Source organism: Podarcis melisellensis (assembly GCF_964234715.1).
Source record: "Podarcis melisellensis genome assembly, chromosome: 11".
NCBI classification, from domain to species: domain Eukaryota; kingdom Metazoa; phylum Chordata; class Lepidosauria; order Squamata; family Lacertidae; genus Podarcis; species Podarcis melisellensis.
Window position 1 is genome coordinate 12,827,984 of NC_138543.1, and position 16,794 is coordinate 12,844,777.

At 42.8% G+C, this 16,794-nt stretch overlaps 1 protein-coding gene across 1 annotated transcript in view; it reads right to left on the reverse strand.

Moving 5' to 3' along the window:
• Window positions 1-16,794, reverse strand: part of ROR2 (receptor tyrosine kinase like orphan receptor 2) — a 158,005-nt gene that overhangs the window by 36,781 nt on the left and 104,430 nt on the right. Inside the window, exons 2-4 of the mRNA XM_081930488.1 lie at window positions 11,152-11,229; window positions 5,111-5,398; window positions 2,751-2,781 (exon numbers count right to left, since the gene is read on the reverse strand). Of these exons, the coding sequence (XP_081786614.1) occupies window positions 2,751-2,781; window positions 5,111-5,398; window positions 11,152-11,229 (397 nt within the window). The remainder of the gene's footprint in view (window positions 1-2,750; window positions 2,782-5,110; window positions 5,399-11,151; window positions 11,230-16,794) is intronic.

The following is a 16,794-nucleotide window of genomic DNA, read 5'->3' on the forward strand; positions in this document are numbered from 1 at the left end:
CCCCTCCCCTGAGTCTGTTAGCATTCTATGCCTGCTGAGCATTCTCAGTTCTGATTGAATGGGAATTCTAAGTTGTCTTCACTTCTGAAAGCCTTAGGGTTCCCCCAAACCCACTAATACTTATTTTGTGTCTGTGGATGGTGCCATTTTGGTTACAAACAGATGAACACTTGGAGAATGAGTTCACTATTACAATACAGTGGTGCCCCGCAAGACGAATGCCTCGCAAGACGAAAAACCCGCAAGACGAAAGGGTTTTTCGGTTTTTGCGTCGCTTCGCTAGACCATTTTCCCTATGGGCTTGCTTCGCAAGAAGAAAGCCCATAGGGAAATCTCCAGGGACCTCTTTTAAATGCTGGCGGTGGCGAGCAAAGCCTCCCCCCCCTCCGGCCTTCAGAAGAGGTCCAGGAAGGCCGGCGGGGGCCGAAAGGCTTTGCTCCCCACCGCCAGCATTTTAAAAACGGTCCGGGATAGCAGGGAAGCGCTTCCCGCTATCCCGGACGGCTTTTGAAGGCAGACGGGGGGGGGGGAGCAAAAACTTTTGTCCTGGACCTCTTCTGAAGGCCGGTGGGGGGGGGCGCAAAAGTCTTTGCTCCCCCCCCCCCGCCTGCCTTCCCGGGGGCTTTAAAATCGCCCTGGGACAGCGGAGAAGTCCTCCGCTGTCCCAGGGCGATTTTAAAATGCTGGCGGGCGGCAGAGAAGTCTCCGCTGTCCCGGGAAGGCAGGCGGGGTGGAAGCAAAGACTTTCGCCCCCCGCCGGCCTTCAGAAGAGGTTGGTGGACAGACTGCCCCCGGACCTGGTCTGAAGGCGGTTTCCATAGGAACGCATTGATTGATTTTCAATGCATTCCTATGGGAAACCGTGCTTCGCAAGACGAAAAACTCGCAAGATGAGGAAGTTTATAATGTTACATTTTTTATGTTTTTGTATATGCTGGAAGCCATCCACAGTGGCTATGGCAACCCAGTAAGATAGGTGGGGTACAAAAAATAAAATTGTTGTTGCTGCTGTTGTTGTCTAGGAGGCTTTAAGGGTACATTATACCTTGCCACTTATGTACTTAAGCCTCCTAAACTGACAAAGCATGATGACAGAAGCTGTTTCCAAGCAGAATCTGACAGGGGCTGCTTTTGTAGTGGCATGAATGTACCACTGGCATATGATCGGGAAAACTATTAAATGCACAATTGGAGCAGGATTTCTAGAGTCTGAGATTCTGGGATGGGTATTGGGAGTTTTGTGGGTATTCAAATCCAAATTCCCTCAACTTTTTTCCAGAGTACTACTCAATAGTTCCCAGTCATCTCTAATAAACATGTGAGCGTGAAATAAGTGAACGTATATGGGTGCTTTATACAAAGAAATAAAATCCTAAGTAGAAAATGGAGAACATGAAACAGCCCTGAGACAAAAGCTGAACAATGGACAATTCAACTCTTTATTGATATGTGTGTGAGTAACTGAGAGAATGAACACACATTCTCCTATAAATTTCTGTCTCCATGTGGCCCCAAACAAGTTTAACCTTTTGGGGTGGAAAATAAGAACTTACATCTGAGTCATACATTCTGGCTGTCCTTCAGGCCCTTTTGATAAATGAGATAATACTCACACTTGCCAATATTATGAATTTAGTTTCCAACTGTGCAGTCTTATCTCCTCAATCCTTGAGATACCATACAAGCAAATGTGTGCAGTTATATAAATGGATGCAAAATACATTCAGATATCTTGAAAGGGAAAGGGAAACATTCCCATTTAATATGAAGTTGAGATAAATTAGAGCCAAGAAGTACATATCTTGAAGTACAAACCAATTCATATTACAATGTTACTCAAAAATAACATCTTCAGAATTTGATTTAACTTGTGTTTTTGGCCAAAACAAAAAAAATTCTTCCAGTAGCACCTTAAAGATCAACTAAGTCAGTTCTTGGTATGAGCTTTCGTGTGCATGCACACTTCTTCAGATACACTGAAACAGAAGTTTCCAGACCCTTCTATATAGTGAGAAATTATGAGTTTTTGGGTAATAGTAAAATAAACTGATGGGACGCAGGTGGCGCTGTGGGTTAAAGCCTCAGTGCCTAGGACTTGCCGATTGAAAGGTCGGCGGTTCGAATCCCTGCGGCGGGGTGCGCTCCCGCTGCTCGGTCCCAGCGCCTGCCAACCTAGCAGTTCGAAAGCACCTCCGGGTGCAAGTAGATAAATAGGGACCGCTTACCAGCGGGAAGGTAAACGGCGTTTCCGTGTGCAGCTCTGGCTCGCCAGAGCAGCGATGTCACGCTGGCCACGTGACCCGGAAGTGTCTCCGGACAGCGCTGGCCCCTGGCCTCTTAAGTGAGATGGGCGCACAACCCCAGAGTCTGTCAAGACTGGCCCGTACGGGCAGGGGTACCTTTACCTTTACCTTTAAAATAAACTGGGTAAAAGTTAGAATTATAGGGGCGCGTGGCTGTTTTCTGCTCACATTAAGTGTTCTGAAACTATCGCCATACAAATACCATCACAATGTAGTGCTATATTGCCCTTCTAAAACATAAAACCTGCCTGCAGAAACAAGGCAAAAGAATTTTATCAAAGTGAAACCAAATAAAGCACAATGCTCTCCTTGTTCCCAAGTATCTCTTCAATCGTTCTGAAAAGTAAAGATATAAGATGACTTCCATCTTCATTTAATGGTTCTATGTGAGCCTTTTGCATCAAAATACTTAGAGCACCCAGTAAATTAATCACAAGTAGTACTTACTGGAAATTGTGGTTCGGACTGTGTGTTGGACCTAGAAACGAATAAACAGAAATTATTAAACAGCTTTGGCTCTTGGAAAATACCATTAAAACAAGTACACTCTTTTTTAAACAATGCTTTTTCCTCAGTGTAGGGGGGGGGAAGTATTTTCTACCCCACTATTATTTTGATCCAGCAATTATAAGATACTGATTTGTACTTCTGAAAGTTAAGTGCAAATCAGTATCTTATAATTGCTGGATCAAATATAGTAAATGAGGTTTTGTACACACAAGAAAGCATCTCTCCTGTTGGTCAATGCACCATTCTCTTGCTAAACACTATTAAAGCCAATTCAACTGTTAAAACACGACTCACAGGTACTGCTGTAGGACCTTTGTTGCAAAAACAGATAATTATGAGATGCTGCGATTTGCTGTCGCTCGAGGTTCAGGTGGCCTCAGTGGCCTGGAGTGTTTTCCATTGGCTTCGGCTGGTGGCCCAGCTACACCCCATCAGAACAGGGATAGCCTAACAACTGTTGACTATGCTCTGGTAATCTCAAGGTTAGATTATTGCAAAAGGCAGCCTCTGAAGACAGTTCAAAAACTTCGGCTAGTGCAGAATTCAGCGGCCAGGTTGCTCCCCGGAGCAAGACGGTTTGAACATATTACACGGATCCTGGTCCGACTGCGCTGGATACCAATTAGTTTCTGGGCCCAATTCAAAGTGCTGCTTTAGACCTATAAAGCCTTAAATGGCTCAGGATCACAGTACCTCAAGGATCGCCTCTTTCCATATGAACCTACCCGGACCCTGAGATCATCTTCTGAGGCCCTTCTTCATGTGTCTCCTCCTCAAGAGGTCTAGAGGGTGGCAACATGAGAACGGGGCCTTCTCTGCAGTGGCTCCCCATCTGTGGAATTCTCTCCTCAGGGAAGTTTGCCTGCTGTCTTCATTATACGCCTTTAGGCGTCAGGCAGAAACGTTCCTTTTTAACCAGGCTTTGGGTTGATCTGATTTACATCCTATGCCCTTTTAAAATGTTTTTTTTTGGGGGGTGGGGGGCTATTGGGTTGTTGTTTTTATTTTTATTATGTATTTTGTGGTTTTAGATCTTGATTTTATTCTGTGAACCGCCCTGAGACCCCCAGGTATAGGGCGGTTGTGATGTTAACATATGAGAGTGCTGGAGGTGAAATAGTTAAACAGGTTACCCAATCAGGACCCAGGGGGTGGAGTCAGAGGGAGTATAAAACCAGCTCTGGGAGGGGCAAAGGGAGGGCTGTTTGTTGGGAGTTGGGTGGCTGGTTGGAGTGGGAGTGAATAGAGATAGAGTCTGTGGGGAGGTTGAGTTAGGGTAGCGAAATAAGCTGAGTCAGGAACAGTTAGGGGCTAGGAAGACAAGTAAATATCTGAGAGGTGAGAGCAGGTAGCAGAAGTTATAGGTCTGGATTGGTACCCTATGATTGTAATTCACCGATACCGTTTATGAAACCACACGCTTGTTAAACTGCAATAAATAAACAGAAGTTTATGTTCCAATTTAACCCTGACTGGACTCAGTATTGTACCAGGTAGGGCCTGGGTGGGGGCAGCGAGAAATAAAGTGGTGGCACAGGGATCAATAGACGGTGAAACGTCCGGGGACCCTGAGTGATCGCCACAGCGGTATATAAATTTAATTTATTGTTCTTCTTCTTATTATTATTATTTATTTAAGTAACCTGTCGCAATTATTATAACAAATATGCATAGAGGATACAGCATCCTTCATAGTTAGTGCCATTACAACAAAGACTTCAAACTGGTCCGTACCCCAATACAAAACCCAGTGTGCAACTTATTACTTCAGTCAATACAGTTTTGGGGATATCCTTCGTACAGTAAAAGACACGTGTTGATTTTTAGCAAACAGTCAGCTGCTAGCGGCCACAGGCATCATGTGCAAAGATTGGGGCCAAAGCTATGAATACCAGATGGGGAACAGCTACTTAATTCTTCTGGCCAGTGAGAACAGAATGAGTTCAAGCAGTACTGTGAAATGTGAAGTAATGGGAGTTTGCCTCTCTGTGCCTTCGACTAAACCTTAATTCACATTTGTGCTGTTCTCTGAACTTCATATTTACAGACCATTCCATCTGTATCTACTTTCTTTTATTACTAGTAAATGGTATCAGGTTCAACCCAGACGTTCTGTGCTGAGGAGGACCCCTCAGGCAAGGACTTTATTGATTTTCTTTCATGTTGCAATTTATTTTCTAAAAGGGGGGGGGACCCAGTGAATTAATTTCTCATTTTGTGATTGTGAAAACTAGGAGCTAGTCTATAAAGCAATAAACCTAGCTATAAAAGCCACAGTTTAAAACAAAGTGACTCACCCAGCCTTACAAACAGAACTCCTGTTGCAGTGATCGTCTTCATCCCATTTGTGGCCACGCATTGATAATACCCCGTGTCAGTGGTGTCGAGATCTTGGATTCGAAGTCGTGAGCCATAGTCTGTTTTCCTTATGGTGATCCTTCTTGGTTCTTGAACCACGGGCGCATCGTTTTTTAGCCATCTGACATTTGGTGATGGATTTCCTGCGACTTTGCAGTGAAGAATGGCCGTCTGGCCCTGGACTATGGTGATATTGTTTACTGGTTCCAAAAAGGTCAAAAAGTAGCCTGAAAAGGGGAGAGATCAAAAAGAGATCAAAGCTGAGCTGGGATAAGCAACTGCCTGGGGGCACTTATTTATGAACAGTTTTAGAAAATCATTTCAGGTCTGTGGTTTTTAAAATTAAGCATTATCTGTGCAGATAAGAGACATGATGATCTGAGACCTGGGTTGACAGTTCTTTGCTTCTGTAGAAACAAGTTCAACCAAAAAGTTTTCTCAATATGTACTCTGATTTAATTTGTCACTTGATCAGAAATCCTCATGCCTCACTTCAACGAATCATGACAGAGTTGGAATAATTAGGAAACTGGTAGTTTCAGCTTAAAATCAGCATGCTCAAAACATGCTCTTCAACAAAAAATGGTTACTTACAATATTCTGTTACTTCCTATTAACAAACACAAAATTAAGCAATAAAATGAAATAACAAGCCTTAAGTAGACATATAGTTCAAATCATTTCTAGTTAAAAAAAGGTTGTTTCAAATTATTGTTTTAACATTTTTATTCAGTTTTGTGAATGAATTTGCTCATAACACATAACACCCTGCCTTTTATAATTTTTTTGAGGCAGTACAGTAAATTCTTCCCACTCACAGAACACTGTTACACCTGCCTTTGAAATGGTGCAACAATCACTAACAGTTCTCAATATTTTTTTGCAGCAGTTTGAGATATCATGGCAAGGCTAGAGCCTGCAATGGATATAATTTAACTACCACTTATTTGGCTTGCTTTTGCCTATTGTTACCTCCTCCTTTTCTAGTAAAAAATGTGCCCCCTCCATTATTTATCATTTGCACACCTGTTGAGTTGTTTCCTAGTGATGCACAAACAACCTCTGCAGTAGCAGGTCCTATGCCAAATTCATACCACAATTATCTTTAAAATCCAAATTTGGGGGGGGGGGGAGAATAGGCACTCACAATTCATATATATAAACAACATGAAACTATGTAAAAATAATACCCCAAATCATCAGCTGGACATCGCATTAAAAAATAGAGGGCCCTATCTCTTATACACCCTCATTAAAAACAGCCTTTAAAAAGTTATTACAGCCCACCTAATTGATGAAAAGGAGGGGGTTCAGCATATTAAAGGAACCCTGGACAGTTGCAGAACTCATCTCGCTTTTCAGGCCGAGGGAGCTAGCGTTTGTCCACAGACAGCTTTTTGGGTCATGTGGCCAGCATGACAAAACCACTTCTGGCACAACAGAACACCATGACAGAAACCAGAGCGCATGGAAACACAGTTTACCTTCCTGCCACACCAGTACCTATTTATCTACTTCCACTGGCGTGCTTTCAAACTGCCAGGTTGGCAAGAGCTGGGAGAGAGCAACGGGAGCTCACTCGGTCGTGGGGATTCAAACCAGCAACCCTCTTATTGGGAAGCCCAAAAGGCTTGGTAGTTTAGACCACAGCACCACCCACTTCCTGAATAAACAAGCACAGAATTACTGATAGGTCCACCTGCCATTGTGAGGCTCAAAGCAATGAAGATGATGCCTCCCCAGCTGTTGTCATTGGCTGTGGGTTTCTTGTGATGTCACAAAAGCACTTGGCAATTGAGTGGATATACAGGCAGGCCAAGGGGAAAGCCTTTTTTTATTTCCAGCATGACACACCTGGCAACTGATGTGACATTCAGCACTGCCCAGGCTTCTTCCACTGGGAGGAGGCAAACTGGTGAATGGAAGGAGGCAATCCTCTGGCAGTGGGATGCTAGGGAGCGATAATAAGGCAGGTTTGCTTTCTTGAAGGCTGCTGGTATCTGTGATTGGAAGCTGGCGGACGTCTCATGATGGACCTAACAGGAGCTTCTGGCAAAATGGGACACCGCAACAGAAACCAGAGCGCATGGAAATGCCGTTTACCTTCCTGCCACAGCACTACCTATTTATCTAGTTGTACCGGTGTGCTTTCGAATTGCTAGGTTGGCAGGAGCTGGGACAGAGCAACAGGAGCTCACCCCATCGTGGGGATTCGAACCGCCAACCTTCTAATTGGCTAGCCCAGGAAGCTCAGTAGTTTAGACCACAGTGCCACCCTCCACAACACTAGCCAACACTAGCCAACACCGAAAAAACCCTATTTCTTCTGATTTCAGCTTATCCTCTCTTCCTAGAAGGCGTCATTGTAGGGCTTCGATCACCATACATAATTCACTGTGCAAGTAATAAGAGCAACAGAGGGACAAGCAAGTAAGGACTCAGCAAAGATATCACACACATGATGATTGTCAAGGCCTAGAACAAGGGTGGGAATATTGTGGCTCACAGGCCAGATTAGGCCCACCAGGCCTCCATATTTGACCACAAGGCTGTGGACCACCTGAGTAGAGGAAGTAGAGATGCCACTGGGCCGATTGGGGGTTCTAGGCATTGCTGATGACCTGATAGTTAGCAGCTGCCAAGCTGATTGTTGGGGCTTGCAAAGCACAGTGCATGGAAATAAACCAAGCTCTGTCTGTGCAGGCAAAAACAGGTCACCTGGCATCATTGTGATGGCCGGTGATTAACCAGGCCAGGGTGGCAGTTGTGAATAAGGAATTGGCCTACCAGCTGAATCCAGTTCCCCATGCCCGGATTATTATCAAGGCACAATTTTTGTTGGAATTTTATTGGAAGTTTTAAAGCAGAGGTTGGATTGTTAGCTATCACAGATGCTTTAGTTAAGATTCCTGCATCACCAGGGTTTGGATTGGATCAGTGGTTCCCAACCTTTTTTTGGCCATGCATCCCAAAATCCTAAAATCCTGATGCCCCCCACCTCATGACATAAAATTCTTATTATTCAAAAAGTGAACTCCTATTCACGTGGAGGAAGCCTAAAAGGCCGTTCACTGTTAATAACTCATTCTTGAATTGGTATTATAGGTCAGGACATTAATAGGCAAGATGTTAAATTGTTTTTATATGCAACAACTACGGCAAGAGTATTGTTAGCCTAGAAATGGAAACAAGAAGAAATTCCGACGAAAGAAGAATGGCAGACGAAATTAATGGACTATGCAGAATTGGACAAAATGACAGGAAGGATTAGAAACCTGCGGGACCGGAGATTTACAGAAGATTGGAAGAAATATATGAATTATTTGAAGAGCAACTGTAATCAACAAATTACGCTAGTAGGACTAAAAGAAGTTGTGTAAGGAGAAATATACGAAGTGTTACAAAGTAGAAAAAGATAGAGATATTGGTTATGAGTTTGAAATGTAATAGGGAAGATAAGAAATGCATACTGAGAGATTAGATTGGAAAATTTTCAGACAGGATTGATGGAAGTGAAAAATTTGAATAAGATGTAAAAGTATGTTTAATTACTGTTGAAAATGATATGTTAAAAAAACTAATAAAAATTATATATATAAAACTCATTCTCGAATTGCCCCCCCTTGAAAATCAATCCCCCCATGTGCCCCATGTTGGGAACCACGGGATTAGACGGTCAATGAGGTCCCTACCAACTGTATAATTCTATGTTTCTAGGATGGTCTTAAGCTGTTGGGCAGGCAGACTGCATTCAGTTTGGTGGCCCTTCCATTCTTCAGAGACATTTCCGAAGTCTCACAGTTCATGCTTCCCTGAACTGAACAATTCTCTCAAGAACTTATTTCCACAGTCAGATGCGTTTGGCTTTGCTTTCTGTTTCTCGTGCTGTTATTAAAACTTGACAAACTACCGTTTGCATTTCCAGGCTGTTTACATATTAATAGCTGCTTCCACAAAAGCAAGATACAAAATCCATCAAGTACCGTAAACCACAGCAGGTGCCCAAATGTGTATCTAATGTAGCTGTTTCAAATACAACACATGGATTTGCATTTTATAACACAGCTATCCAGAGGAAGCAAACCAATTTGCTCCCCCCCAAACCCCCAACAACAACAGAGCAGCTTGCAAAATAAGGAGAAACAGGACTGGAATTAAACACATCCATGTTCGGCTAAAATGAAGACTGCCTTAAAATGAATGCACCGTATTTTAGTTCCACTGTGCATCAGCTGCTCGACAGGTTGATTCAAACAGGATAGGTGTGTGTTACGCAGTCAGAAAGCATGCAGTCTGGCAGAGAGCCAAGCGCAATTATTAGAATGTTCCACAGTATAACATTCCAAATTGCAATTCGTGCTATGAAAAAGCTTGTAAAGGAAAAGGCCTGCGGTAATCAAAAAGTTGTTTTTAAAAGGGTGTTCTGTTCTGAGATGCTGGAGCGACGCAGAGTGCATGTCAGCGGTAGCATTAGGAACATAAGGTTCACTTATTCAACTCTCAGATGTTTAAAGATAAGTAAGCATACGCTAGAGTATCTGAAGTTCTAGTAAATTAAACTCAAATCACGGCAGAGTAAATTAAACCAAATTTTAGAGAAGGCTTTCTTGTTGGAAACATTTCCTAACAGATCACTTCATTCCTTCATGCCCAACGCTACTTGGGATATTTAGGTATAATTCACTTTGCCCCACTCCCTCAAAAAAGAAAAAAAGGAAAAACAGACAGAGATTTGGGTGTGCAAAGAATGTCTATATAAAAATATCTTTCAATTTCCCCCAGCTCATTTCTTGATCAGTGGCATTGAGTAGACACGAGGCACAAAGCAGAAGAGAAGGTAACTGATTTAGGTGGATTGGCTGAAGGAGGGATAGCATACGAGACAACTGCTGGAGGCAAAAGCACTGATGAAAATGCTGGACAATTTTGCACAAAACACAGGAAATTCAGCAATCGCAGCAAACCTTGAGGAATTTTGGCAAGGGAACTTGCTGGCTCCAGGGATACATTTGGCTCATTATTTTAAAGCAAACCAGCGTGATTCACACTTCCCAGGATTATAGTCAAATCAGAATGCAGTTGTCCTTCAGTTCTGGCACTTCTCCAAATTCTGCACTGCAGATCGTTGCTCAAAAAGGCACAAAACTTTGAAGTCGAATGTTTTGGTTCCCGAACGCCGCAAACCTGGAAGTGAGCATTCCGGTTTGTGAACATTCTTTGCAACCTGAACATCTGACATGGCTTCTGATTGGCTGCAGGAGCTTCCTGATTCTTTAGCCACTTGTAGCATCAACCAACATGTGCCAGCTTCCAACCACGGATACAAGCAGCCCTCAAGCAAGCAAACTTGCCTTCTTATCGCTCCCTAGCATCCCACTGCCAGAGGATTGCCTCCTTCCATTCACCAGATTGCCTCCTCCAAGTGGAAGAAACCTGGGCAGTGCTGAATGTCACATCCATTGCCAGGTGTGTCCTGCTGGAAATAAAAAAAGGGCTTTCCCCTTGGCCTGCTTTTATATCCACTCAGTTGCCAAGTGCTTTTGTGACATCACAAGAAACCCACAGCCAATGGCAACAGCTGGGGAGGCATCATCTTCATTGCTTTGAGCCTCACAATGGCAGGTGGACCTATCAGTGATTGTGTGCTTGTTTATTCAGGAAGCTGGTGGCTCTGTGGTCTAAACCACCAAGCCTCTTGCCTTAGCTAAAAACCTTGCAGTTTTTGCAGTCACCTGATCATCTTGATCTGCTAGAAGGAAGGACACAGTAGCAATGGTTGAGCGACTCAACATGGACAATAGTAGAGGGGTATGAACCTCACTCCTCAAATCTTTATAAAGAGTGCACATGAGCCACTGACTCAATACTGCTATCTCCACAGGAACATAAGCGTTTTTTCAAAGGGGGGGAGTAGATCATAAAAAAAATCCTTTGGCTGTCAGGTTTTGATAAGGCTAGTATTTGAATAAACTCTTATTACCTTTGTGTGTTGGCACTGGTCTGTCATGTCCATCCATTTGGCTTAAAGGATCGTCAGAATCCGGTATTTCCATTTCGCCTAAATAAATAAACAAAAATACAAAGCACTTAACACAAAATCTGGTTCAAATACTCAGCTTATCCTTTTCCTCTCTCACTAGGATGTTATTTTGACTTGCAAATTTGGTAAACTACAAAAGTGCACATCCAAATTTATATCCATCGTCTTCCCGGGAGATCAGATCTTAGCTTTTATTGATGAAAGTCATTTCACGCCAGAGCATTAAGATTTATTTCCAAGAACAGGTAAATAGAACAGAAATGCTGAAGTATGCGTCTGGTAAAATGCCCCTGCTATTCCAATATACCGTATTTTTCGCTCTATAACACACACCCGACCATAACACGCACGTAGTTTTTAGAGGAGGAAAATCTGTAGGCATGCCACCCGTAGGCATTTCCTCCATAACACGCACAGACATTTCCCCTTACTTTCTAGGAGGAAAAAAGTGAGTGTTATGGTGCAAAAAATACGGTATGTGACTTTTCCTTCCTTCTCACTTCCAAAGGGAAGTGGAACTAAATGTTCCTGGAGTCAGAAAAAAAGGACACAGTATTTGATTGCGCTTTGGATTTCTTCTAGAAAGGGGCCTTGGAGTGACCAGTGTTTTTGAACTACCCAAAACATGTTTGCAGAAGAATTGTTTGATGCACATACAGGTCTTTACTTGAAGAGATTGTGGTGGTTCCTTATGCCTTTCCCCCCTAATCTTCCATAAGTCTTGCACCAAGTTCAAGGGCAAAGAACAAAATACAAAACAGAGAACTTTTGTAACTCTCTGCCTCTGTAATCCTCCTGTGGATTGTTGTCTACCTGCCTGTGTCGTCATCAATACCGCAAGACATTCTTTGGAAATAATACACTAGGAACTGTACAGACAAAAGCGAAGCTCCAAGAAACGTTTATGTCATGGGACTGCAATATGGATATGGAAAGAATGCTTCTTTAATTAGTTTTAGAGCCTTCTTATTTAACTCCTATCTATAAAGGGGGAATGAAGAAAAGGAACACTGGTGCAGGGGATCTCAGTGTTATTCCTATCCACTATCTGTGCGGAACATGCAACAAAATTGACAGGCTGCTCTTGAAATACACTGGCCAACGGTTCCTTCATTGGTACAGAATTTACTGGCTACAGAAAAGTGACATTTAGAAAATTACAGTGGTACTTCAGGTTAAGTACTTAATTGGTTCCGGAGGTCCGTTCTTAACCTGAAACTGTTCTTAACCTGAAGCACCACTTTAGCTAATGGGGCCTCCCGCTGCCGCCCCGCTGCCGGAGCACGATTTCTGTTCTCATTCTGAAGCAAAGTTCTTAACCTGAAGCACTATTTCTGGGTTAGCGGAGTCTGTAACCTGAAGCGTATGTAACCTGAAGCGTATGTAACCCGAGGTACCACTGTATCAGGAATTGACAGTGTACACACCCAAACTATAAGTCCTAAATATAATCCTCAATTTGTTCATATAAACACACACACACACACACAAACACAATGAAAAACAGATCTATTTTTTGCTTAGAGAAAATTCAAATTCCTTCCCCCTTTTTTCCAATTTTTTAGCTATTTAGAGGAATCCTGGAGACAGGGAAACAGGAGGAGTAAATTGATGACCAGACACAGGGAGGCTATCTCATTTCCCAGCTCCCACCCTCCTGCATTCCTTCCTGATTTCTCAATCCCTCAAATCAAGATGGAAAGAGACAAAAGCATTTGCTCATATTTTTTTTTAAAAAGAGGAACTTTAATAATAGCTTTGTGATATTCCTTCTTGAGCTCAGTGTGTTTATTTCTGGCAAAAACATCTATCCCCATATGTGCCTTATCAGTGGATAATTACAAGCCACAGAAAGTTTTTAAAAACCAACAAAAATCTGTATGAATAAGCTGCATTAAATTTATAAGATCCTCTTTACATTATGTAAATTACACATCACAGGCAGACATGTCATTACAAACTTTTCCCTTTAAAATTTACTTTTAGGAAAAAAAGACGCTGACCTAGAAAAGTCACCTTCAAAAAAATCTATCCTCTTTTAAATTTTAGACCAGACGTTTTCAAATTGCAAGTCAATGCAATGCCAGACTTTGGACTGTGTGTCATAAAGATCATGAGACTTTGCCTGTACATTTTTGTGAAAAACCACCAATGAACCACCTGGCCCAACAGATACTCCTTTCCTTTCACAGCAGCGGTGTAACATTCTAAGTATTTGTAGATGTTTCAATAACTACCCGTGAATCCATTTCTTTCTACTGTTACCAGTACACCTCTCACAGGTTTTTATTTTCCTTTCCAATTCCCGCATCTTAATCTGTGATCCTCTTTTAGCAGATGAAAATAACACTGGCACATCCTATCTCTTCAACAAAGATGGGAAACCTCAGATTCAGGGGCCGAATGTGCCTTCTACACCCCTCGATGCGGCCCTTGGAATGTCCCCCATGCCACACACCTCATTGACCAAGCTTCACATTCTGAGTGGTTTTTTTTTCTGACTGGAATGGGTCCTTGAATGATGCCTCTTCCTTGTCTGGAAGGAGGACAGAGCAGGGTGTATGAGTGCAAAGAAACTAGCCTACTCTACAAAGGTCAAGGTTGCTCGAGTTAATCCCCACACTTTTGCTTTTGAACCCACAAACAAAATACACTTCCTCATTTGCGCCTGGTTAGAAAGTTCCATATGCCCAGGGTCCAGTCAACAACTCAGAAATAGCCATGCAGTGAATTAATACGGTTTAAATCCTTACCAAGATCTGACTCAACTACCATGCCAGAAAAAGTCATTGCTTATCCCACAATGGAGTCATGAACTTTCCTAATTTGGCAGGTAAAATGTAAAGGTAAAGGACCCTTGGACGGTTAAGTCCAGTCAAAATTGAATATGGGGTGTGGCACTCATCTTGCTTTCAGGCTGAAGGAGCCAGCATTTGTCCACAGACAGCTTTCCGGGTCATGTGGCCAGCATGACTAAACCGCTTCTGGCACAAAAGAACACCATTATGGAAACCAGAGCACATGGAAACACTGTTTACCTTCCCACCACAGTGGTACCTATTTATCTAGTTACACTGGCATGCTTTTCAACTGCTAAGTTGGCAGGCGCTGGGACAAAGCAACGGGAGCTCACCCCGTTGCAGGGATTCGAACCGCCAACCTTCTGGTCAGCAAGCCCAAGAAGTTCTGTGGTTTAGACCACAGTGCCACCTGTGTATACAGGCAATGTCAGAAGCCTATTGGTCAAAAGTTATTTGGCCATGAAATCATATACTTGTGTTGTGGAAGAAAAACAGCAACAGAATAATTTAATATTGGTCCATATCACGGAAAAGAGCATTAGTCTATGGGAAGGGTGGGAGAGTAATACAATTAGCAAAAGTAATCAGGTCCAGATTCTTGGCTTCAGTTCAGATCAAACCTTTTGCCCCTGCATTCACCCTTCATCTTACCCATTTGTGATTCACAGCAATTAACCCTGAAGTCTCCAATTGACCATAGTTGCCTGTTACCAGTATACTATGGTTACCAGGTTCAGAACAAATCAGGATCTTAAACCAGTTCATTTAGTATCCTGGCTTGTTCTGAACATGGTAACCATGGTTTATTTGTCTGAACAAAACAGGAAACTATGGTCCATAAAGGGATGAGAAGTGGGGTGAGCGTGGGCAAGAGATTCCTGCATATCTCAGGTTCTAATGTCAATATCTGACCATGTGCTCATGTCTCTTAAAGACGGACTTCCAAACTGAGGATCATATACAAACAGAATGGAAAGAACTACAATGTCCTGAAAATCTAATAAAGTATGGGAAGTGTTATTATTAGCAGAGCGTTTTGATCCCAGTTTCTCCTTGCTGAAGTCATTCCCATAGTGTAGCCAAACACGACTCCTACCACCAGTTCATTCTCATAGGCATATATCCAATTCAAATAGATTCATTCTTCCCAACATTCTTCGTTATTTCCTTCTTAAGTTTTTCAGCATGTAAACTATACAAAGCCCCTTTTACTAATATCAGAAGCCTAGCCATGATATTCCATCACCAAATGATTACAAATCAGTCTGTGTGCCAGCACAAAAAACCCCACACGTAGTGTTCAGCGGCACAAATGACCAGAGCTACTGTGGAACTCGGTAACCAGGATGTCAATAACCTTCTTCGAAAATCTGGCACAAGAAAGGATCCTTCAGAGCTAAACAATCGATGCAATAAACCCACAAAGGACCCCAAACGCAGCTTGCTGATAATTTCTTTCTCAGACTTTTATCTGCAAGATAGTATTGTGGGATATCATTGCTCCCCTTCATTGGTTGATTTATACGCCGGTCGTAAAAATCCACACATAGACAGGTATGTGAAATGAACTGCTGACCTTTGGAGAAGGGTGCTAGGCAGTTAAAGTGAGCTGATGGCCAAATTTGACACGGCAGTTCCATTTCATTACCCAGGTTGAGTTAGGCGAAACAAAGGGACGATAGTTGCCACGTTATGTGGATGAAAAACTTCAATGGATCCTGCAGCAGGCACTGGGGAGCAGGGAGGGGGCACAGCAGTCTCAATACCATTCTAATACTGAACTCCGAGGTGTATAAGGTTGGAGCCAAAGCAAGGACTGAAATCTGAATACATCCATGGCTGATCTATCCCACTCAAAAAATCCTTGTGTCATATCCTCTCTTTCTCTCCTTCTCCCTATTTCTCTTTATTTTGTCCACTTGTGTCCTATTTTTCCAAAGAAAGCTGGGGGTGACTTAAAATAATTAAAGCCATTTTTTAAAAAAAGATAAGCCAACAGTATATTCTACAAACAAGGAACAAGTATGAGAAACAAATCCAGCAGCACAGTATTCATTTAAATAATTGAAAAACAACTTAGTCGCAAGCCTTCCAGAAAAGGGTGAGTTTTGCAATCTCTTTGTAAAGGTCAAGAGAAGAGGAGGATTGTTGAACCTTCAAAGGGAACTCAGGTCAGAGTCTCAGGAACACAGCTGTAACGGCCATGCTGGTTCAAATGATCTTGGCCACTGATTTGGAAAGGTGAGCAGACTCATTCAGGGAGAAATGCTCTCCAAGATATGTCCTGAGCTTCTAAGGACTTTTAAGGTCACATACAATCACTTTGGGCAATGATGCCAACTGGTAACAGTAGCTCTTACCAGCTAGGGATCCGATGATGATGATGATGATGATGATTTATTTATACCCTGCCCATCTGGCTGGGTTTCCCCAGCCACTTTGGGCAGCTCCCAACAGAATATTAAAAACACAGTAAAACTTCAAACATTAAAAACTTCCCTAAACAGCGCTGCCTTCAGATGTCTTCTAAAAGTCAGGTATTTGTTTATTTCTTTGACATTTGATGGGAGGGCATTCCACAGGGTGGGCGCCACTACCAAGAAGGCCCTTTGCCTGGTTCCCTTTAACCTCACTTCTCTCAGGGAGGGAACCGGCAGAAGGCCCTCAGCGCTGGACCTCAGTGTTTGGGCTGAACGATGGGGGTGGAGACACTGCTTCAGGTATACTGGGCAGAGGCCATTTAGGGCTTTAAAGGTCAGCACAAAAACTTTGAATTGTGCTC